Source organism: Corylus avellana, chromosome 8 (assembly GCF_965113065.1).
Source record: "Corylus avellana chromosome 8, dhCorAvel1.hap1.2, whole genome shotgun sequence".
NCBI classification, from domain to species: Eukaryota; Viridiplantae; Streptophyta; class Magnoliopsida; order Fagales; family Betulaceae; genus Corylus; species Corylus avellana.
Window position 1 is genome coordinate 5851087 of NC_142497.1, and position 24962 is coordinate 5876048.

The 24962-nt window shown below is 36.6% G+C and overlaps 2 protein-coding genes across 2 annotated transcripts; one reads left to right on the forward strand and one right to left on the reverse strand.

The window, feature by feature from the left end:
* Nucleotides 1-508: 508 nt before the first annotated feature.
* LOC132178052 (DNA glycosylase/AP lyase ROS1-like) lies at nt 509-8856 on the reverse strand. Its single transcript, XM_088518710.1, has 17 exons — nt 8586-8856; nt 4892-6250; nt 4580-4670; nt 3762-4497; nt 3595-3674; nt 3426-3510; nt 3245-3336; nt 3099-3167; nt 2973-3009; nt 2757-2839; nt 2227-2646; nt 2018-2051; nt 1871-1928; nt 1568-1704; nt 1400-1465; nt 1168-1282; nt 509-606 (listed from the first exon to the last, which is right to left on the reverse strand). Exons 1-17 carry the CDS (start codon nt 8854-8856, stop codon nt 509-511), a joined length of 3831 nt encoding a protein of 1276 aa, XP_088374836.1.
* Nucleotides 8857-12179: 3323 nt separating this feature from the next.
* On the forward strand, nt 12180-23361 carry EMB1211 (MORN (Membrane Occupation and Recognition Nexus) repeat-containing protein). The gene is made up of 11 exons (XM_059574343.2): nt 12180-12961; nt 14005-14076; nt 15270-15359; nt 15467-15640; nt 16483-16573; nt 16906-16968; nt 17057-17123; nt 19365-19468; nt 19543-19669; nt 21511-22277; nt 22725-23361. Exons 1-11 carry the CDS (start codon nt 12318-12320, stop codon nt 23169-23171), a joined length of 2646 nt encoding a protein of 881 aa, XP_059430326.2. The 5' UTR covers nt 12180-12317; the 3' UTR covers nt 23172-23361.
* Nucleotides 23362-24962: the final 1601 nt, after the last annotated feature.

Here is a 24962-nt window from a genome sequence, read left to right on the forward strand (position 1 = left end):
TTCCTGTACAGGCAACCTGTCTGCAGTGACAACCCTTCATGTATGTGTTGACTATTTATTTTTTTTTTTTTTTTTTTTTTTTTTTTTTAATTCTCGGTGCAAATGTGAGTGGCAAAATTTTCTTAACACCCTTTATGCTAATTTCTAGATAGACAAAAGCTTAGTTCCTATTAGTTGGGTTGATAACAAGTGACAGGTTGATATCAAAGGTGAAAAGACTTATCCAACTTGAAATTTCGTCATAGCTAGTAGCAAAATTATTCATAGATATTATTTCATAATAAATATATGAAAGTTTTGTATACAAAATTAAATATATTTATACTCCCTAGATGATCCCTTGCTCTTTCACTGTGAATGTTTCTAATACAATTCAAATTTACATGTAGATCATGTACAAACAAGAATCTCCTGGCACTTAGTTTTTGACATGTTATAACATGTACAAATGTGACTGTTCATGTAGCGTTAACTCCTACTCATCTGTTCTTGCATGCATCATTTCCTACTAATCCTTTCCCATCTTGTATCCTAAAAGGTGAAGTCTTTGTACTAGTGGTTTGGGACACCCTGTCTTTCGGTCAAACCCTCTAACACAAATAAAACCTGCAAAAAAAAAAAAAATCAATGACTAATTATAATATAGAAAAATTCTTAATTTCATATCGTATCATCTTACAAATACTAGCCATTGTTAAATACTTCTCCAAGTATGCAAAACCATTGTACTTATTTCCACTAGTTAACTCCACAGGCAACTGTATAACCTCCACCTTAAGCACATTATTCTCAATGCCCTGCTCTCTTAACTACATCAGGTTTGGAAGGAAATATCTATTGGGGCAGGGATGAAGTACCATTAACTTATTTCTTTCAATAGTGCTTTCATAGCCAATAATTGATGTTTCAATCATGATTATAAATGCTGAGGGAAATAGTTTTTTCTTTTGTGTGTATGAGCATTTCACAAATTCCATAATTTCTTTGTTATTTTTGAAGCTATAAGGACAGATTTTGATAATTGAGTCATATAATACCTTCCCTAAAGCCGGTTCGAATTGCATCAGTTGATAATCCTGCTTTCACCCAAAAAGGAAAAAATTAATCTCTAAGACATTAATTTGACCCATATACTATAGAGCTCTCTTTTTTGTAATGCTTGTTTACCTCTAAATAGTGCTGATGTTGAAGATGCAAAGTATGCCGTTCGCCTTTCTAGATGCCATAGCCACTCCCTAGGAACATGGATAGGGTTTTGGCTAGACTCATCATCAGCAAATACCTGCAAGGGGTTTTACTATTTGTTATAGTGTAGGGACTTGAACTGAAATGCTCGTAGTTTTATAACATGTAAAACACTAAACATTCAAAGAAACAAAGAGGTTTTGAATAAATTCACCTCATTAACTTGAAAGTATGTTCCATTGAGAGGAAAACTCCCCTTGGTTGCTGTTCTACAGGGTATCTGCAAATGGATTGTTTTATGGGTCATTTCTTTTATATAATAGTCTACCTTTTGTAGAAATAGCAGTTAGGATGTGTTCATCGATTTCTTGTTTATACTCACCAAAATTGTTCCACGAATTATGTTAGAATTTTGTTCTCGAGTACTATTGCAGGAAAAACATTTTTCCTCATTACAAAGTTCTCCAAACTCGGAATTACATCGTTTCGTGGGCGGCTCAAATGAATTTGCAGTTTCACCTGTCATGGAACATTGCCCCAACTAATTTGATTAGCATACTAATGGAATCATAAAATATTATCTCTTGAGATTTTCATTAGTGTTTCAATGTAGAGAAATGGGAACATGTTATTTCAACTAATTTGATTAGCATGCCATATTGTGCTTTCTTTAGTTATGTTTTACCTGCATTCCATATGGCAAGAAGGTATGGGCATGGATCATCATCTTCTCGTTTGTCTAGCTGTAAATTCATATACAATGAAGATTAACTACATAGATGCTAATAGTAGTCCTTGCATAGAAGAAGGTGAGCTAACTTACCCCTGTTACTGTGAGAAGAGGATGGTAATCCGGAAGTGCATAGCTGCAAGAAAGAGAAGTTAAATCAGCATTCATTGGGTAGGGTGTCCCAATCCGGTTGTTTTCCCAACATTTTTTTCAAGACCGGTTGTTTGATTGTACCATTTAATTTGAATGGCTGTTATCGTAACATTTAAGGTGCATAAATATTGATATTGAATGGGAAAATGCCAACTTACACTAGGTGTTCAGTCCTTAAGCGACTAACACTCTTGAGTTTGGGCATCGGGATGGAAGCAGCTTCTGCAGTTAAAGCAACCAAAGCTCTTGACATATTATTGTCATGAATAACAACGTGATTCTCATCCAGATTCTGTAAATAGGCTTTGAACTTGTCAACGCCAAGTTTGATTGTAGGGATTTCATCAGGATCACGAAAAAAATCTTCAATTTCTGGCAGTTCTGTACATTCTGGCTCTGGTGATGGTGGCTCCTCAACGATAGGTTCAAAGTTCTTGGCTTGGCTTCCTGATCCTGGAAATGGGTTGGCCTCAAGAATAGATAGCGGTGTTCTGTTGGAAACCAGATTAAGTGTTTCACCTGTCATACTGTGAACCACTATACTTTTCTCTTCAGGTGCTGGTAGGGCAAGCGTTGCACTGCAACCAAAGCATAATTTTCTTTTAACATTTAATATTTCTATCTAGATATGCATCAGAGTTTTTTTTTTTTTTTTTCAAAAAATGTTGAGAGGCAATTATGTTCGAACCTTGCAAATGCACTTCCATAGTGTCTGCAATCTCCCTTCATTGGACAAGCATTGCAATTTGGATTTTTCTTTGTGCAGAAGACCTGAATGAATTTTGGAGCATGTGGTTAATTACCAATAAGCATATATTTCTTGTCAAAAATCTAAAGCAGGGAAGTCATTTTGATGCTTTAGTTACATATTTGCAAAAAAGTGTATAGTGTATATTATATATACCTTTCCAAAGGTTATCATTTGATAATGCAGTTCATACCTGTCGTAAATAATATAACATGTTAGTAAGAGTCAAAAAAACACACAGATATTGAAGATAAATAATTTGAAGGAGAACTTGGGGATTACAATGTTCCTTGGTCAAGTGTACATAGTCGGGGCCATAGATATTTCTGAACAGTATCCATCACTGGGTACCTGTGCAAAAACATCATAAGTTTAATCTTTGAATGAAAATATGTAAATGGTGTGGCTTGTTTCTATGTAATTCTTACTGTTCTAGAAGATGTATTTGGAGGTTTCCAGGCAATGGTTGGAGGGGGACCCATCCTAGACGCACTGATATCCGCCCAACATTTGTATCCACCTTATTAATTAAACAAAAAAAACATATCACATTTTGTGTGCATGAAAATGTAGCTGATAAATGATCAGTATGTTCAATGGAGTACTTACAGGGAAGGCAATATTCTGAAGGCATAAAAGCCGTACGCATTCCACACTCTTCAACCCCAGTCCATTTACTTCCAGAAGGTATTTCCTGCAGTATTGATTATTCAATTATCACTAAATTTGCAATTTCAGTGCAATTACTTAATGTCTGATATAATTTTTATGGGCTTACTTTGCTAAATCAGCTGGAACATTTCTTAACCATTCAAGGTCAATGCTTTTGTGTAGCTTAACCACTTTATTAAGGAAGTCCTGCAAAAGGCAGCACTTGAGTTTAACTATTATACCTTGAGAGCTATTCCTAGAATTTAGAATTCTTAATACAAATTATTTGTGTACCTGGATTCTTCCTGCAATGATGTTGTGCTGGCCACGTTCTTTGATCGCATCGGCAACATCTTTATGTTCTGCACACCTAACAGCCTCCCAATCCACAGAATCCATTTGATTGCTACCTCTTGGTTTGGCTGAGGAATAAGTTCTCCTTAGTTCATCCCAGTCAATTTCTTCCTCCACCTTTTTAATCTTCTTTTTTCCCCGAGTAGCAGCTGCCTTTGTCTCATCAAATGCCATGTCAGAAGAAAGTTTTTCTTCTTTTAGGTTTGTCTTTCTCCCTTTCCTCCCTTTCTTTTTCATGGTATTGGCATCATTGGCTGGTTGCATCTTTCTCTTCTGACTTTGTGCCTTTTCATCAACCGAGCTTTCATTTTCATGGCAGGCATGTGGGTTGGTTTCTATCCCACTTTCTTCTTGTGAATTGAACTCTGGATTTGTGGGGAAAAGTGGAAGTTCAAATGCATAAGCACCTTGGTGGTTAAGTTTGAGGTCATTTATAATGTCAGAGCATAGTAAACTAGTTTCTAAGCTCGGTCCTTCTGACATCTCTGTTAGGATCTCTGTTCCATTTTCCAATTCATAACTCATATCAGGTTGAGGTTCAGGTTCAGGTTCAGGTTCAGAAACAATGAACTCATTCCCTTTTGAATCATATGTTGTCCCGTTGCTTCCCACAGATTCTTGGCTTCCTCGGTGGTTACTTGAGGGGAACTTAGCGGCAAGTGACAAGAAGGCATTGCTGTAGAAAACAACACTTTTTAATTTGTATCAATGTGTATATAAACAACAACAAAAAAAAGCAAGTAATTTTGTTTAATTACCTTGAAAGGTGGTCGGCCACATTTTGAGTTAAAAAAACTCCAACCACAGAGTCGACAACTGAACCTTTCCATGGTGTGAAATGTCTATCCCCTGTAATTAGTATGTCACAAATGTTTTAGCTACTGTTTTTTAGCATGTAATAAATTATACGTTAATTATAGTTATCCTTGCAAATGGATTGTTTGGGACATTGTCAAGTATCTGGAAAATACCAAAAAAAAAAAAAAAAAAAAAAAAAAAAAATTTGAATATGTTAAATTACGAATTATCCCAAAAGCTTAAGCTTATAGGATTACTTTAACAGAATATACCTTGGATGTCATTCATGATGGCAATAAATGCGTTTACCCGTCCACCGAAAACATTTCTTTCTTCAGCCCACCATTTCTCCTTTTCCTCATTTGCTTTTGTTTCACCTTCACTAGATTTGTAATCCATTAACTGCTTCCAAACCATAATTGTCTCTGGATCAAGGTTGACTTTGGCCAGTACTCGTTGTTTCTTGATAGGGTTGAATGGTCCCTCATATGGAACTAAAGTGTGACTGCTGTTAAGATCATGTGCATTCTGATCTTGCTCCTCATAGTAGGGAACTAGTGTGCCACTGCTGGTAGGATCTTGTCCATTTTGGTCTTGTTCTTGATAGGGAACTACTATGCCATGCCCACTGTTATTAGGACCATTTGCAATCTGTTCTTGTTCCTCCAAGGAAACTACTGTGCCATGCCCACTGTTAGGACCATATGAATTTTGATCTTGCTCCAGGAGATGATTTTGTCCATCATCCGCAAGTTTCTCAACAAGGAAATTGATGCTTTCTTCCTGTTTACCTGAATCAAATACATGATGATTAGGAATCAATACTATCCAATAAGTAGTTTCTGGCAAATGGAATGTACCTCTGAGCTGAAAATCTGAATCCTTGGCTAGGCTTCCTTCACTTTTTCCAGCATAAAATTCTGAATTGACAAAAGCATCCTTCCAAGTTTCAGGTCCATGGGAAATCTCAAGCTTTTGTTCTTGCCTTCCACTTTGTAGTTGATTGCAGACTGGAAGTGCAGTTAAGTTGCTCCTTCTACGAGTGCACCCTTTGGATCTATTCTTCTTTTTTGTTTCAAGAATAGGCCATGGTGCAATTATCAAGTCAGCTGTGTTGTGCGGAGTGTGCATGTTGTGCCTAAGAGTGTACATGTTAGACTTCTTCTTTGTTCTCTTAGCTTCTGGTTGGCACAAAGACAAAATAATGGTGGCCATATTTTTCCTGCATCTTCTCCCGACCCTTCTTTTCTTCCATAACTGTGGAAAATTGGGTCCTATTCTTCTGCCAGTAGTGCAACATTGATCTACTTGGAATGATTGGTTAGGGTGTTCTTGCTTCTCTGTTATAATGTTAACTATTTCTCTATGATTGCTGCATTGAGAAGAATCAGGTTTTTCCATGTCATCTTGGGTGTCAAAAATTAAAGTCCGCTTAATGGAATTGTTTTTCTTTTTCTTAGCAGAAGCAGAAGCACGCTTTAGATTTGCAGGTTTAGGCGTTTTAGGTTTTGGAGTCTTTTTTGCTTTGCCTTCACTGACCACCTTAGGACAATATTTCTTCTTTTTTTGTCGTGACCTTTTGTTACCGTTCTCTGGTACAAGCATAGAAGTTGAACATGGCTGAGAGCCCTCTGCATTAATATCAAATGTCAAATTTCTGAATTATAATTCAGCAAGAAGTGAAAGGAATATTGAAAATCATTTTATTTTTTATTTTTAATTGAATAAGAAAATGGTTACAAGAGAGAATTCTTCACACTCCTGATCCGAACAGAAGATGAAGAAGGCGATGGTTCCCATGAGCGGTCGGCTCATTGGATAGACTAATTAGACGATTTATGATATTGATGCTTTAGAGGGAAAAAAAGAAAGAAAAAAAAATGAAAAGTTACATATTGACTAGAAACCTACTATTTAGCATACCCATGTCCTTAGGGAAGAATGACAAGACAATAAAAAATGACAATTCTCTATTGACTAAGTTAGTAGAGAAATAAAAAGTTATATTAATGGAAGTAATTTTGTATCAACCTAAAACTAACATATGGACTAAAATGATTTACGTTTGTGGACTTGACCAGGACCTGCTCGGGACCCGTCTGGGACTTGACCCCGCCTAGGACCTGACCCCGCCTAGGACCTGACCAGGATCTGTCCGGGACTTGACAGTGACTCGCCTAGGACTTGACCAGGATTCATCTAGTACCCGCATGGGACTTGACCGGGACCCTGCCGGGACTTGATTGGGACTCGCCCGGGATTTGCCCGAGAACCGCCCAAGACTTGACCGGGACCCTCCCTGGACCTGCCTAGGACTTGACCGAGACCCACTCAAGACCTGCCCGGGACCCGCCTATGACTCGCCTGAGACCCGCCTGGGACTTGCCCGAGATCCCGCTAGGACCCAACCGGACCTGCCCGAGACCTCGCCGGGACCTGCCCGGGACTTGACTAAGATCTGCCTAGGACCCACCTGAGACTTGACTTAGGAGTTTACTCAGACCCGACCGGACCCACACAGGACCCCGCCAAGACTTGCCCGGTACTCATCGAAAAATATTCTCGGTGGAAAACATTTTCTAGTATTTGGCATGTACGAAAAATCAAGCGGGTCCAGGTCGGGTCCCTGACATCTTCCTGGAAAACATTTTCAGTAGAAAACATTTTCCTAGAAATTATTTTTAGCAGAAAACATTTTCCGGTATTTGGTATATACTCAAAATCATATTAGACACTAAATTACAAAAATGTCCCTGTCAGGTCTTGGGTGGGTCCTGCCAAGGTTTCGAGCTGATTCCAACGGGTCCCAATAGGGTCTAGGCGGGGTTTGGGCAGGTCTCGAGTGAGTTGTAGTGGGTAAATTTCAGTTGTGAATAAAAATTACATTTTATAGGTTACTATGATTAAATAAAAATATAAAAAATATTTGTGATTTTCCATGCGCACGCCAAAAGCCAGAAAATGTTTTTATTATAAAACATTTTCCTGTAAAATGACTTCCCTGAAAATATTTTACAACAGAAAATATTTTACGCCGAAACAAATGTAGCCTAAGTTAGTGAATCAAAATAATATTTAGAATAAAGTACTTGTTTTTGCGCAAATTAAATTCTACGAAAAAGAAATTATAGCTAGCTCAACACAAAATATGTCATTCGTCAACGCCTTGCAACATAGATGAATTCTAAGAGTAGTGATTTTTAGCACACTGGTGTGCTTGAACAGTAAGCACGCTGGTGTTAAAATATTATTTTTTATTATTATTTTTACTGTTTAAATATTATTTTAATAATATTTTATAATATTTTAACACCGGCATGCTTCCTATTCAAGCACGCCGGTGTGCTAAAAATCACTATTCGAATTCTACATGTTTAAAAAAATAAAATAAAATAAAAGTTAAAGAGCAAGTAGCAATAAAAACGAGGGACCTAAATAAGAATATATATAAACTAAAAATTAAAATTATTAAAAATATATATTTTGTTTATATTTTGTTTAGGGAATCAGAGAATATAAAATCATAGAATCAGTTGTGGGAGATTCGGCGAGGAATTTAAGCTGGATTTTTTTAACAGAAGATGGCATTGATCCGAGATTTTGGAACAAGGCTTTTCAAGCCGAAGATGGTAAAGGTTAAGAAGTAGAGGCCTTATATATATATATATATATATATATAAACTAAAAAATTATTTAATTAATATTTTTAAAAAATCCAACTTAAATTCCTCGTCAAATCTCCCACAACTGATTCCATGATTTAATATTCTCTGATTCCCTAAACAAAATATAAACTAAAAATTAAAATTAAAATTATTTAATTAATGAAAATGTGATGCATGTGCTATATACATACAAATACACAGGCCAAGGTGGAGTTATTAAAGTCTCCAAAGGTATTTTGGTTGTCATGAAACGTATTCGGATTGGAAACTTGTATTTTAAATATATAAAATAAATAAATACCTTGGTGCAAAAAGTCTAAGCCTTGATCCGTTGATGCACATGTATTCTCCGTTACTTGTTCAGGAAGACAAGAATTCAAGTCTATGAATCCCACAATACCCTCACAATTCTGTTCCTTTTCCTTTGAAGAAGAAAACATGGACGACATCGCACTGGAAGCAACCTTGGGAGACAATTGTCTTTCAACGCAAACTCTCTCTGGCCTCGCCTCATTCGTCTTTGGGGGTGTTTCTGGAACCAACGACGACGACGACTCAACGTATTCTCCCATTGCAGCAACTTCTTCCCCTGAAACTGGTGCAATATTCTAGAATTAAAGAAAAACCAAAGTTGCAGCCAAAAATCTCTTGCTCTCTCTTGCTGTGTATTTGTAGTCGGTAGATCAATCAACGTATATATACTGAAAAGGAAGCTATATATATATAATTAAGTAAAAGTAGTTCAATCAGAGTTAAACTGCAGCTTTGGTACAGAGTAACCCTCCCCTTATAAATCTCTAATTACAATGAAGTACCCTTCCCCTTAAACCCCGTATAAACCTCTACCCTCATTGAATAGTGAATACCAAACTAATAGTATTCAATTTGGTTAATTTACCTACGTAACCAAATCTCCAATTTTACCCTTTTGCCCCCCAAAGGTTAGCTATGCACCGTGGTAAAATCCGGTTGAAATCCGGAGTTGCTGAGTGGACCAGGCCATGTCAGCCTATTTATTATATTAAAAAAAAAATTTATTTTGATAACATCACTTTATACTTCTGAATTATTACGTAATTTAGTAAGTTTTTCAAATTTTAAAATCTCTCAATTTGAATTTATGAACTTTTAATTGCAGTCAATTTAAACTCTCCTGTCAAATTTAGCCATTAACTTCTAACGGCAATACCTAAAAAGACCAAAATATTCCTGATTTTCTTATTTTTTTTATTTTTTATTTTTTTAATTTAGAATTAGGGGTAAATTTGAAATTTTATAAAAAAAAAAGTCAAGGGTATAAATGTTAAAAGTGAGACAATGACATTGTCTCACTTTTAACGTTTAAAATCTGACGGAAGAGTTCAAATTGACTGCATTTAAAAGTTTAGGGGTTCAAATTGAGAGGTTTTAAAATTTGAGAGCTTGTTAAATCGTGTGATAATTCAGAACCAAAGTTTTTTTTTTTTTTTTTTTTTTTTCATGGGCGTCAATTTTTCATTCCTATTTCCTTCCCCCAATTTTTTCTTTTCCCTCCCCACTTCACGTTCAGCCTCTGCCCATTACCACTGGCGCCGACCCCCTCCCTTCCCCCCATGCGACGCTTTTCCTCTCTCGGATTTTTCTCTCTTTCTTGTGCTTTTGGTATGTTGTTCAATTTTGTGGTAGTTTGCCCAATATAAAGCATCTGGTTTGTATAATTTGTTTAGCATTAATTTTTGGAAATACCTTAGAAATTACAAGTCTTAGGGTGCATTTGAAATTGCGATTTCGCAACAATAATCTATATTTTTAAAATATATCACAAAACGTTGTGAGTTGTGAGCGGTCAATTAGGTCTATACCATCACCTTCCATTGGATTTGGGCCTAAACTTAGGTCAGCTAGAGATAATTTGAGCGTTGTAAAAGCATTTTTCCGTTTCTTCTGTGTGTTTTTGGAAATTGCAGCTGCTTTTAAAACTAATCAACCTTAGATTGCTTCAAAAAGTCTGAACCACAATACTTCATATGGTTGCCATATGTAGAGAACACAATACTTCTTATTGCTTTATTTGCATTTATGCTGTTTTTTTTTTCTGCACTTGTGCATTTGTACACAAGTCATCTACAATTATATGATAAATGGATAAACTAATTTGAATTTTTCTCCTAAACAGATTGAAGTGTTCCAAAAGAATTGAAGGCAAAATTGTGTCCCAAGTTGCTGTTTTATTTGCTATTTTATCTTCACATCACTTATGATTATGCTAATAGCCAATGTTGACATTGGCGTACATGTTGTAATGCTAGCTTTTCCTCCATGATTTGGAGTTTCATTAACACTTGAAAGCATCACTATATTGGGTACATGTCAAATTTCTAATATCAAGATCATTATCAAATCTTTTTTTCTGTAGTATTTGGTGAAATACTCTCTGTCTCTCAGAACATATTTTGCTATTTCTGAGGTAGAAGATTACATTGTGACCACTTAGATGAGGAAAAAAAAATTGAAGAACCAAAGGAAATACGTTTCTTTTGATAAAATAATTAGAACCATACTGTCATTTGGATAGTTAAAGTGCATGCTTGCCTAACTGTAGGGCCATCAAAGACCCTTGTCCTAAATATAAGGTTGATACAAAAAGATGCTCCATTGCTGGGTATCTGTAATTGGTAGATCAATCAACGTATATATACCGAAGAGGAAGCTATAGTGAAGTAAAAGAAGTTAATCAGAGTTAAACTGCAGCTTTGCTACGAGTAACCATCCCCTTATAAATCTCTAATAACAACGAAGTACCTTTCCCCTTCCAGTATCTCCAGTAAAGGTTTTCATTTTAATTATTAAAAAATATAACTTTTTTTCATTTAGTTACTAGTTTTTCACTATAACATCTATTTTAATTATTTACTCTAATTAAATATTATTTTTTATCATTTCTTTTTATTCTCCCCATAAAAAGAGAGAGAAGGAGAGAGAAAAAATTAAAAAAATAGAAAGAAAAAGAAAATATAATAAAATATTACTTACAAGTTACCGTAGCAATTGTAGGTAAAACTTTTATTTTACAAGGATTGCTAAAGCAAGAAATAAGGCATAATAGCTAAATTTAGCTAAATAACTAGTTTACACTTTCTGCTAGAAATGTTTTTTTTTTTCTTCTAATAATCTGCTAGAAATGTTCTAAACCTCTACCCTCATTGATATAGAAATTGTTAGTCACGAGAAGATAATGGACGAAACCTATTATAGATTTCTCCCATGAGTCTGCTTAAGTAACCCCCTTCAACATCAAATAACGTTGAAGGTAGATTTACATCATCCTTTTCCAAAGATTTTTAGGTTAAACCGCCATCCGCTAATTCATAATATTCAAAAATATTGGAATATTAAGTGTATATATATTTTTTAAAATTGAAACTTGAAAAAGGATAAATATTTCAAAAGAAAGAGCACATTTTCTTGGACAATAGCTTATTTTGTTATTTGTTATATGCTTCATAATCCATGTGTCCTGTATCCTTGTGCTCGATTTTTTTTTTTTTTTCTTTCTTGTTTAGCACCTAATTGGATTTAGCTTAGATGTTTAAAAAAACAAAACAAAACTATATAGTATATGTATGTAATTTTTTTAATGGTTTAGATTTGATTATAGCAGTATCATTAGTAGTGGGAGCAAGATTTATTGCACTCACTATATACAATTTAGAAATCCTCAGCAACTACATTGTATTCACATACTCTTGTAGAAAGATACAACAAGAAAATTGACACAAATTTCTTACAAATCAATACTTAAAAATAACATCCTTAACATATTAAAAAAAAAAAAAAAAATCCAAATTTAAGTTGAATTTTGTAGCCAAGGCCCAATCAAGCCCATGTAGACCTCAAACCCATAAAACCCTCTATCTTCACACAGTGGGAGCTTGCAGCTGCCATTTGCTCTGAAACTATCGCTAAACGCTAGCTTGAACTGCCTCACCTTCCCACCTTATCTTCTTCTTCTTTTTCTTCTTCTTATACTTCTAACGCTCACAGACAGACCACAATGGCAGACGAAGACTCAGCCAGACCTACTGAATCAGAACAACAACAAGAAGAACTGGATGACCAACAAAATGAGCAAGACCCAGATGCAGAAAAGCTCTCCTCAGACGACTCCGACTCCGACTCCGAGTACGACTCTGATGAGTCCTACTTCACCGACTACTCCGACGAGGAGCCCCTCACTTACGCCCGTCTAGTGGGTGAGCCGCCCGCGTCGGAGAACACCCCGGAGATCAACTTCCGACGGTTCAGCCGGATCCTGGACAGCAGGTACTTGAAGAAGAAGGAGGAAGAGGAGGAACGGGGCGTTAAGGTACACGAGGACCTCTTCGACTTTCCCAAGGACCCAGAGAACTGGAAAGAGGAGGACCTGAAGGAGCTCTGGGCCGACGCTCCTCTCCCAATGACCAAGCCCGGCTGGGACCCCGTCTGGGCCGACGAGGACGACTGGGAGGTCGTCCAGGAGGAGGTAGATGCCGGCCGGGACCCCAACATTGCGCCATTCTATGTGCCGTATCGGAAGCCTTACCCGGCGATACCGGACAACCACCATGATATAGATAATCCCAAGGCAGTGATTGAGGAGTTGGATAGGATCGAGGAGTTTCTCAAATGGGTCAGCTACATTTTCGCCGATGGGAGCTCGTATGTGTTTGATTTTATGCGTTCCTCTTCTTCGTTCTTTGGAATTTGGTTTGTACACTGTATGTATAATGACGTTCGATGGGTGTGGTTAGTTTGTTTTTATGGTCTGCGTGACATTTCACGAACTGGGTTGTGTTGCATTTCTTCATATTCTTATTTTGTGAGTTTTTCTTTTTTCTGAATTTGGCGGTATTTGGTTTGTGTTGTATGGGAATTTGTTGGCTGTTTAGTTGTACACAGTAATAGCTCTAAAATTGCATAAGCTTTGGCCAATTTTGATTGACAAGGCATTGCTTTTGATTGGATAACGTTTTGTCTTAATGATTTTTGTGTCACATTTTTCAAGTGGCTGAGCTACGATTCTGATGGGAGAGCGAACTACTTATGCCATGATTCCGGTTGAATTATTTGACCTTTTATACATGGAAGATGGAAGATCTTTTGCGGCATTTCCTCGTTTCTTTGCAGTTGATCAAAATGAAATTTCTATCCTTCTCGTCTATCTTTATTCTATCTTTGCTATTGATTTTATTTTTCTCCCTAGTGCTTATTTTGCTAAAACTTCAATCCTTGTAATCTATCTGGTTTTATGGGCGTGTAAATTCTTAAACTTCGTTGCTATTTATCAACAGTTCAGTCAAAATATTATAATTTGGATGATTTCCTCACTTTTGGCATTATTGAGTTTATGATGACTATTGTATAGATAGAGTGGTTCTTTTGGATTTTGTTGTTCCGTGATGTTTTATTTGAGTTTGAGCTACGTACTATAGAATGGAACCGATTGCTTAGTTCATTTGAATGTCTACGAACCACTGGTGCTTTTTTGCTTTCCTTCCACCTCTTTCTTTAGTTCATGTAATATCTTATTATTTGGGTGATTTACAAGGTCTGTACAATATGGTTGCTTCTCATATAACTGAGTTGTTGAGATTAATTCTTCTCAATGGTATATAACGTGAGAGTTGTGCAGTTATTTGACACTTTCCCAGCTTCATCTTTATATATTTCTTATTACTTTAGATTACGCTCTTCTTTTCAAGGTATGAAGGCACAGTTTGGGATGACTTGGCTCATGGAAAAGGTGTATACGTTGCTGAACAGGGGCTGGTCAGGTATGTTTTTTTTTTTTTTTTTTGTTGATGAAGCTGGTCAGGTATGTTAGTTCTTCATAACCATGCTCTTATCAGGCATCTATATTTGTACTTTCTCCAGTAGGACTTGGGCTAAACAAAGCATTGCAACAATGTACAAAAAAAATCTCAAAGTTTGTTATGAAGTTTGAGAAAAATAAGAAATAAATGTTGATTAATCAACTGTGTGCTACTCAATTTTATTAATCAACATTTTTTTTTTACTTATCAAAAAAAAATGTTGACTAATAAAATTGAGTAGCACACAGTTGATGCATATGATACTCATAATGCCATTAAAGAGGTTATTATGTCAGTGTTTCATAGATTGAATATTGTTTTTTAATTTAGCAATTCGAATGAGAAAAGGAAAAGTTTTGTTGTGAATGAGGTGAAAATGCTTCTCTAACTTCAAGAACTTCAAGTGGTGAAGGCCTTGGTCTTGAGGGTTTGCTCCCTTCAAGGTCCAAGGTTCAACACCTCATGGGTGCAAACAATTCCTTGGGGCCACACCCCCTGGTGAAAAGCCAGTGATTTAACCAGTTCCGTGTAGGGAAACTTCCGAGGGTGCGGTGCACGGGACCGGGGTTTACTTTACAGGGGTGGGTTCGAAGGGCCCTGCCTTGGAGAGGTTCCCCGACATCAAAAAAAAAAAAAAAAAAAAGAACTACAAAAGAAAACTTTCAAATTTGAGGCTTTGCATAGAATATATCCAGATTTTTCCTTCTTGTTTTTTTTTAGTGGGGGGGGGGGGGGGGGGGGGGATGTTCTGAAGTATTTGGACTGTATGGTGGTGAAAACAATGATTCAAGCAAGACATATAGTTCGTTCTGTCATCCCTATTCTTTTTCCTTTTTTTGTCCAAAAAAAAATTCTTTCTTTCAGCCAAAACTATTAAAAGTGTCAACAACAGTCAGGAATTTTCATAATTATGCTGAAACTATGCCACTTTCAAGGTCCTTTTTATGTAAGTCTTGACTGGCAATACTTAATTGGTTTGCACTATCTAATTTACTTGCTACTTTAAACTAGGGTTCTGATACTGTATGAACTATAACCCTTTCCTCCACTTTTGGATTTATCAGCTAGTTAGAATATTGTTTTGTCAGCTTACAATATACTTTGGCTCTGATTTATGTTTTTTGAATTTCTTACGAGGCATTTCCTTATCATAGGTATGAAGGTGAATGGCTTCAAAACAACATGGAGGGTCATGGCGTTGTTGAAGTTGACATACCCGATATAGAGCCTGTCCCAGGTTCCAAGTATGTTTATGACTCTTAGCTATGTACCAATAAGGTCATATTGTATCTCAGCACTTAGAACCCAAATAACTGTTTCAAAAAATAAATAATTATGACTCAATTTCTAGGCTTGAAGCAAAGATGCGTGCTGAAGGGAAAATAATATCAAGGGATTATATGACCCCAGAGGACAAAGAATGGCTGGAGATGGATATTGAAGATAGTGTTCGTCTTGCAGACGGGGAGTATGAAATACCATTTTATGAAAGCGATGAGTGGATCAAACAATTTGGGAGGAAACCGTAAGTTTTACTGTTGAGCTCTCTGTTTCTTTCTCAACACCAATCATAGTGATTCTATCCTCCTCATATTTTATTTTTTGTCCAGCACGTTGTCCATTGTTTGAATGTTCTCACTCATTAATCATTTGTATCCCGATTCCCTTATGTTTCAATGTCAAAGAATTTATTAGGTAATTAGGATATAGTAATTTGATATAAGATTAATAGTCCCTAAGGATAGCTCAATCGGCTAAGGACTATGCCTCATAAATTGGAGGTTACTAATTCTAATCTTCCCTTCCCCCTCCCCTTAGGGACAAAAAGTTAGATGGTCTTAGTTCTATAGAACATGATACTGATGAAAGGAAGCCAAAGATGAAAATGAAATGGGAAGTTCCAAAGGAGTTGCCATTTCAAGGCTCCTAATTAGTATCTGAAAGACATGCTAAAAATTCAATTATTTTAACAGTAGGAAGTTTGTTTCTATGTTCATATGTTAGCTTGATACACTCATGATAAGGTAAAAGAAATTTGTGGTTGTGACTTTTGGAGACATCTTTGATGTGCATCTCGGCTCTGTTTGTGCCCATTCATGTACTTAAATTCATTTATGGCTCAAGGTCAGTGAATTATCACATTTTTATCTGAAACTCTGGTGCCAGAAAGAGACTAGTTCAAGGAAATCAATGATTCATGGTGTAGGTGCCAATTTGATTGGACTTTAGGTCCATCCATTGATTAGTATGATTTTCTTTGTTTTATCCTCCAACATTTAGCTCTTCATTGATGTTGAATTCATGCAAGGATAACTTTTTAGCTGAAGGCATCTTATGGGTTTATTGATGATTGTCTTCCTACCACAGGGAGAAGGGTCGATACCGCTACGCTGGTCAGTGGAAGCATGGAAGAATGCATGGATGTGGTGTTTATGACGTCAACGAGCGTACCATATACGTAGGTGGATGAAATATAAGCCATTATTTTTAGGGCTCAACTTAGTTGAATTCATTTCTTTTGTCTATGAAATTTATGATCATGGAGGGCTCAACTTCCACTGAGGATGCAAAATGAATCTCTGATGTGCATATTGTGAGATAGTATGAGGTCAAAAGATGCAACACTTCTTATCAACAGGAAGGCTGATGGGTCAATATATGCCTAGTCCTTAAATTATGTAAAACACCCGCATATGTTATATGTTACAATTCTCTTAATATGTATAAACTAAAAGCTGTTGTGAAGTATGCATGTTTAACAAATAATGTTATGCGTTTGTATGCGTGCAGGGTAGGTTCTACTTTGGGGAGCTATTGCAGGATTCTACTGGTTGTGATGAAGATGTTTGTGCGGTACTATATAAATTGTTATGATTCAATGTTATTGTAAGTATCCACAGCTGTTGAAGAAGATATGTCTCTTGTGCTTTGTTCTTTTCAGCTGCATTCGGGTATAGCAGAAGTAGCTGCTGCCAAGGCTCGGATGTTTGTTAACAAGCCTGATGGAAGTATGTCTTTTCAAAACTAGTTGTAATCATCTTTATACTGAAAATATTATGTCATGAAGTACAGTAATGGCTGTAAACTAGGGTGCTCAAATTCAATTTGTCAATTTAGTCACTGGTAATTGGATGGCCTATGAGTTTGATAAATTTGGATCAGAGACGATGTTACTGGGGTCATCATCTCGGTATTGGTTAAGATGCCAGTCATATATATATAGGTGCATATAAATGATGGACTGGGTTATGCATAAGAGGGGATACTAAGTTTCTTAGAACACTAGCAGCAACTTCCCTATTCAAATAACTTCACAATAGCTTCCCTTATCATTTCTCTATACCATTTAAATATTCTTTTAAATAAATGCTAGAAGAAAGACAGAGCCATTTAAATATTCTTTCAAATAAATGATAGAGGAAAGAGAGGAGAGAGAGCTTTTTTATATTAAAATAATGTTAAGGCACCGTAGTTCCCTTGGTTTAGGGGACACCAAGGGAGTCTATTGTAGGGATTTTTTTAGGAGTTTTTCCTAGTGCTTTATTAGTTTTCACTTTTCACTGGCTAAGGGATTCCTAGAAGAACTCCCACTTTTCCCATGTTTGTCGCATAAAGTAATTATTCTCCGAAGACATTTTGATTGATCACTTGGGCATCCCTTTAGTCATAAGTTTGAACATTGTTTATTATGTTGGATAATAGTCGGTCCTGCAAGGCTCCTAACTCCCGTTTTTGGCTCGTTTACCGTATGAAAGCATCTTGGCGCAAGAAGGGGGTGAAGTTGAGGACTACCAAGCTGGCGCGCAAGCCCAAGCCCAAGTCCAAGAGGGCTTCATTCTGGGCTTAAACACAGATCTTGGGTCCAAAGTGGATCCAGGTTAGGGTTGTGGTGTCTTGAGTTTATTCGCCTAGGTTTATGGTTCGCCAGAGGCCCCACCGGAGGATGTTCTGGCCCCCGCAATTTTTTTTGGCGCTTTCTGGCATGATGAGTCTGCTCCGGTGAGGTCAAAGCTGCCGGATGATGCCAGAGGTCACTTTTTGTTTTTGCCAAGGTTGGTGTTCTCGCTAGTAGTAGTCTATAATTCAATGGCAGCATGGCATCTCCCCTAGAACTCGCCGGTGATGACATCAGAATCCTCTTAGCACCCTTCATTGTTGGCTGTGGGTCCTTCGGTGTCTTTCGGTTTGATGGGCCTGCTCCGGCTTCTGATCCTTCCTCATTCTCTCTGGTAGGTCTGGCTTTCCAGAACCCACCAGTGCATCTTTCCCAAGCACTCTCAATCTCCTCAATGGTGCCTATGGTTGACGTTGCCATTTCCCCCACCAACGCGAGCACCGATTAGTTTTCAGAGTTGGTTTTGTCTTAGGGGTTGACGTTGCCATTTCCTTGTATGGGTAGGCAAGGTGTTGTTGTCGAATATGCTCTCTCTTCTACACTAACCGAACTCCCTTTGGTTGTGATTGCTAAGGGGGGTGAACAACAAGAGGGAGAGATGGGGAAAGGTGTTGCCCTGTGTCTCTTGGATGGGTTGGATGGGGCTGGGGACGGCGAGGTTGGAGAGGTCGGCGAATTTGTTTACTTTGAGATTGTACAATGTGCGAAGGAGATCACTCCTATTGTGGGGATCTCATGTGTGGGTCATGAGAAACAATTCTTGGCTCTCTTCACAGTTTTTGAAGAGGTACACTGTCATAAGGTTTTGGCTATTCCTTCTAAACATGGTACAAAAGGTAGTAGGGAGCTTAAAAATTCGGAATGATCCATAAACTTTGATGGAAGAGGTGATTGCTCCAGCCATGGTAAGGGCAAGAGGGTTCTTTCAGAACATCTGTTGAAGCCTAGCTTGCACTCCTGGGGTTCGTGAGAGGTTTGAATGATGGGAAGAATTGTGCTTTGCACAATGTGCAGTTTATGGGGGTGTCATCATAAGGGTGGTGGAAAGTGGGTGGGAGATTTCGTCTTGGCTGTATCTTGTAGTTTCGTTGTAATTTTCTCCTTCTAGGCTTTTGCGGGTCTCTTTGGCTGGGTTTTCCTTATTCTTTTTGCTTCTTTTTAGGTGTTTCTTTTATATACTAATTGTATACTTAGGGGCGCGTTATGCTTTTAATGATATTTGTCGATTACTTCTATAAAAAAATTATTATTTATGCTTTATGCAGATCTAGTCTATATCATGAAATTCATGCGAGAATTGTTTGTGTAGTATGTCTCTTTTGATTGTGAATTACATTTTGTTTTCCCTGCACAGTGGTTAGGGAAGAGAGGGGTCCATACAGTGATCCTCAACATCCATATTTCTATGAAGAAGAAGATGCGTGGATGGCACCAGGTTTCATTAACCAGTTCTATGAGGTAAGTCAAATACTATCTTTAATTTATTTTTAGATCAAGCAAGGAAACGAGAAATGAATATAATTTTGTGGCAGGTCCCTGATAACTGGAAAACATATATACAAGAGGTGGATCAGGAGAGGGAAATGTGGTTAAACTCCTTCTATAAAGCACCACTAAGACTACCTATGCCTGCTGAGCTTGAATACTGGTGGTCCAAAGGTATTAATTTCTTTTTTTTTTTTTTTAATAAGTAATTGAATTTTATTAAAAAGTGAAAGGACGTAACCCAAGTGTACTGGAAGTATATAAGAGATACACTTAAACTAGAAAAAGATCAAGAAAATCATTAAACCTAGTAATATGAAGGCACTCAAAGGCCTTTAGATCCACCACCGTGCTCGGCAATCCTCAAAACTATGATAACTTCTCTCTCCAAATACACCGCATTAAACAAGACAGGATTTCCTGTTTGCGGATGATCATTTCTCCCCCCCCCCCCCCCCCCCCCTTTCCAGAAGAACTATCTCTCTCCCCTTACAAGAATTTCCCTCCAAAAGAACTATCTCTCTTCTCTCTCCCCTTACAAGAATTTCCCTTTTTTATGGTGTGTTATGGTAAGAGGGCTATAAATGAACTCCACATTGTGATATTTTCCTTTTATAAGCAATATAAGTTTTTTCTTGCAATTCAACTACCAATAGTAGGCTACAATAGTTGGGTAGCCCTTCTTAAAAGGGTTAGTACATCGTTCAAAGTGTCTTTCCAACTTTTGTCTGGAGACTAAAAAAGAATAATTTTGGAAAAAATTCACATATTCTCCTCAAACTACTACTTAATTGATAATGTCCTCCGGAACTTTCATTTGAGACAACGTTCTCCCCCAAACTATCAAAAAGTGTCAGTCCCCCCAATGACGAAAATACCCTTCATAAAATATAAACTAAAAAAAAAAAACTAAAACAATTTATATATATATATAAATCAGGGTGTAGAAAAAAAATTTTCAAAAAAAAATTGTTTTTTTTTAAAAAAAATTTATTGGAGTATTTTTGTCTTCTTAAAAAAAATTAGGGTCATTTTTGCTTTTTTGCTAGCCTTAGGGGGAACTTTGTTATTTTTTTTGGTAGTTTGAGTGGGGTATGTAGACTTTTCTCTATAATTTTTTAGGGGAAAATGGGAGAGATTTTGTTCCATAGAAGAGAATTATTTGATTTTTTATTTAGATATTCTAAACAATACATGATACATGAAAGCAATTATCTTTAAGATTTGACTCCTAAGAGCAGATTAATCCTTTTGAATGTCTGAATTCATTCGATTTTATTTGGTAGTAATAAGGATTACAACAAAACAATTTTACTTGGTGATAGCAACAGAGAAGGTTCCATTAAAACATTTCTTTTTTCTAGTTCAAAGTACCTCAACTCTGTTGTTAGGTTTAGCCCTAAAGCTAAGTTATGAGAGATACCACCTGGCTACAAAGAGTGGTGGCTTGAAAAGGTTACTATCGACAAAGATGGATGGTGCTTTTCTTTGGCACAGTGATCAAAGTTGTTGTGCCCTTCAATTTCTTGCTGCTTTTAATGGAGTTGCATTTGGCTTTATTTTCTATCCATATTGTTTTTCCTATATCATTTGTTTCTTCCCTTAAGTTAGTGATGGTTGTTTGTTAGTAAGTATGCACTGCCCATTTTGCCCCTACTTCCAGTGTGTAGACAAACTGGGGGACAATGGGAAGAAAGGAAAAATGATTGAAAATTTTATTTTGCAATTGAACACAAAAAATATAGTGGTTTCGTAGTTCAAAATGATTCAAGAGAGAAAGGAAGAATGTAAGAAACTCGGCATTTGAGTGTGTGATTTGCTTTTGCTATGCTTTATATTCATTTTTGTTTTGGTATTTGTACTTCTTTGTCTTGTTTGGTTTAGTTTCCTAGTTCTCCTTTTCTGGATTAGTTGCTGCATATGACTAGATTTTCAGAAATATTTCTTTTTTTTTTTTTTATCCTTCTACTTTAATGGAAATTTATTCTAGATGTAACTTATGTTTGTTTGATCAGATGAGAGTCCGGAATTTGTTCTCGTCAATAAGGAGCCAGAGCCTGATCCTAAAGATCCCTCGAAGCTTATATATACTGAAGATCCCCTCATACTACACACACCAACCGGAAGGTTAATTAATTATGTTGAGGATGAGAAACATGGACTTCGCTTGTTTTGGCAGCCACCTCTGAAAGATGGGGAAGATGTTGACCCGGAGAAGGCCGAATTCCTACCCTTGGGCTTTGATGAGTTTTTTGGAAAAGAAGTGGTTGTGAAGAAAGAAGGCATATGGATGCGTATTGTATTGGCAGTGGAAAATGCATGCAAGCCATTGTTTGAAAAACTAGAGAAATGGACAGAAGAGAAGACGAAAGCTTGCAAGATGAAGATGGAGGTGATTGAAAAAGAACTTGAACTGATAGAGGCTGAATTGTGTCTGGAAGAGACCATCGAGGATATGGATGACGACTTGAAGATGAGAGAGAAAGAGGAGGAAAAGAAGGTGGAAATGGGTTTGGAGGAAGAAGATACTTCTGCTTTGGCCAACCAAGATGATGAGAGATCAGCAGTAGAAAAGGAGGCAGTAGAAGAGGAGGAAGAAGAAGAGGACGCAGTAGAAGAGGAGGAAGAAGAAGAAGAAGAGGAGGATGTTGAACCTTCAAGTTTTGGGTCAGTTACTGCAGATCAGGACACAGGAAGGAATGGCCAAAAAGGAAAGAAACCTGGAGAACCTCCATTTTCGACATCTTCATTGTCATTTGCTTCTAGTAGCCTTGTTTCAGGGGTGAGTTCTAACTTGTCATTTTATTATTTTCTACTATTAATTGCCAAATTATTCTAGAAAAAAAAAAAACAAAAAAAAAAAAAAAAACGAATAATGAATTTCTATATCATTTACTTTACTTTTTGATGGTTGGGTTTAGGAAAATGTAATGTTTAATGGGATTATTCATTCAATTATTATTTCTTTTACTCTTTTAATTCGAACTTAAAACTTTTTGTGTCTTAAATTATGACAGTTGCAATATGGACACACCCTCGATTGATCTATAATATTTGCTCTCCACTTTTGGAGTTCTCATATATTTATCAATTGGGTATCTGTTTGGAGATTGTAGTTAGTGTTTCATGATGTTGCGGTCGATTAATTAGTGTGATTTTAATGTTTTAGTTTACCTTCCTATTTTAGTCATCTGTTGGGAGAAACTATATTTTCCTGTTGGCTTTGCAGGTGCCATCGATGCTACAACAATCATTCCTATCATGGAAGGAGGCTAGATCAATGCTAAGGGCAGCTCCTCCCGCATGTGTTGAGGGCCCCAGTGGTCGCCTGAGAACAGTTGACTCAGTCAGTTTTCCCCTGGTGTTTAGCTCAAAAGGACGGTTGAGAGCCGCGCAAACACACGGGAAAGTCCAAGTTCGAAGCCACTTAAGTGGAAGGTTATCTCAGCTGCGTTCAATATCTCGAATTCTATCACATTCATCGGCTTCCGGGAACTCCAAAACAAGTCTAGCAGAGCCAAGAAGAAGCAGCTCTTGTTGGCTGCATAGAGCACCGGAGAGGGACTCAGACAGGATATTGTCTCTGCAGACACCAATGCATTATTTAGAACCATATAGAGAAACTATATGTGATATGCCCCTGTCTTTCCCCTGTTTAGCATTTTCTGGGAACTAAATGATATTGAAAGGGGTAAATTTTTTTATGGCCACATTTTGGCCTTTTATTCTGTGTGTACTTTATTAGCTTTTGCCTTGTCTAAAGTAAGAGAAATCAGAAAATGAAAACACTTTGGGTATTCAAATGTAATTTTCCTGTAATTCAAAGGCTGAGGCAGTGAGACTCTGCCTCGATGAATTTTTCTTTCTGTTTCCTTCCAAAGCCTCCTTCCTTGTCAGTGAAAATTGGAGCAAATGAACGGGTAAAAAAAAAGGACATGAATATTTAGATTAATGTTCTCCAGAGATAAGTAGAGCCAGCCAAGAATGAGTCCCCAGAAAGAAAGCAGTTTATTGATGAGAAATATTATTTAGTATATTGTTATATGACTGAGATGATATAACAGTGAAAATCAGTATTTTATATTTTTTTTACAGTAATGTTACATACTCAACTTTCATTTCGCTAAGCTGATGTGATAATGTTCATCAGTCTTTCCTTCGATCTTCATCATAAAAGTTCATCAGTCTTTCCTTCAATCTTCATCATAAAATAAAATAAAAAAATTAAGGGTTGATGAGCATTGTTACATCAGTCCAGTGAGATGAGGGTGAAATAGGGGTTGAGTTTTTAGAATTACTTTTCTTTTTATAAGCCTTTGTTGATTCTAATGTTGATTTTTACTATCACATTATTTTAGTTATATGATAGTTGTATATCAATTTACTCTTACCAAAAAAATTATAGTGGAATATGATCATAAAGCATAGATATTAAATTTTGTGTTTTACTAGAGAGCTTGTCTCTCTCCTTTCTCCAGAAACCAAAATTTTCTTTTCTCCCATCTCTTTTGAGTCTCTACTGAATATTGAGTAAGGAGGACCTCCTCCCTCTTCCTTCCCAATTTCTTCCTTTTTCCCCTTCTCTCATTTTCCTTTTCTTTTTTTTTTTTTTGGTCTATTCTCTTTTGTAAACTCACATTTAAACTACTATTTTTTATTTTACACTATCTTCCATTTTTGTGTTAAAATGGACCAAAATAGCTCACATCACTTTTTCGACTGGCATTCACTTTCAAAGGAAGTTAGAGGTTTGGACATATCAAGTAAAAATTGACACATTCTCTCATGTGACTTGCGTTCATTTTTAACACCAACAATGAGTGCAAAATGACAAACATATTGTTTTAGAGTGTATATATATATAAAGGTGTCTTTATAAAAAGAATATTGATGTAGAGTATTATGTTCTCTTTGTTTCTAGCCTTCTATAGCTCGGTTGACTCTCGGCACAAGGTTGCTCTTTAGTTAATTTTCTTGTTGTTTTACCACCAAGGTGATAGTCGAGTTGGTAAAATAGCAGGAGTTAAGTCCCCTCTTTTCTTTTTAGTGTTCGCGTGTTCGAATTCGCTTGCCGTAATAGTTACATGAACCAGATTCTTCTAAGAAGGAGTTTTATTGGCTTGCACTTTGGTAGAGTTGTGGTGACAGACTCACCTTCCTAGGCAGTAGATATGACTCAAACCGAACATTCCACAGCAGATGGAAACCCCAATGGTCACGTCCAAGGAAAAAAATTACATTAGTTGCCCTTTCCCAATCTTTTAATTAAAAAAAAAAAAAAAAAAATCTTCTTTTTGTTTTTGAGTTTTGGAGTTTGAACAAATACATAACAGAGTTTTGACTAATATTTATTTCTTTTGTTCTATTTTAAATTGTGTCTATCATATATTTTATATACAAAATAGGGTTTATTATTATTATTATTACATACTGCATAAAGATGACAAAAAATATATATATATATACA

Bases quoted from the DNA above. Each gene is read 5' to 3' on its own strand.
- EMB1211 (XM_059574343.2), top strand. From the start codon at position 12,318: ATGGCAGACGAAGACTCAGCCAGACCTACTGAATCAGAACAACAACAA. The intron at 15,360-15,466 runs GTATGTTTATGA...CTCAATTTCTAG, and splicing joins GAGCCTGTCCCAGGTTCCAA to GCTTGAAGCAAAGATGCGTG. The intron at 19,469-19,542 runs GTAAGTCAAATA...ATTTTGTGGCAG, and splicing joins TCATTAACCAGTTCTATGAG to GTCCCTGATAACTGGAAAAC.
- LOC132178052 (XM_088518710.1), bottom strand. From the start codon at position 8,856: ATGGGAGAATACGTTGAGTCGTCGTCGTCGTTGGTTCCAGAAACACCC. The intron at 3,168-3,244 runs GTAAGAATTACA...GTTTTTGCACAG, and splicing joins CAAATACATCTTCTAGAACA to GTACCCAGTGATGGATACTG. The intron at 2,840-2,972 runs GTATATATAATA...AAATTCATTCAG, and splicing joins AAATGATAACCTTTGGAAAG to GTCTTCTGCACAAAGAAAAA.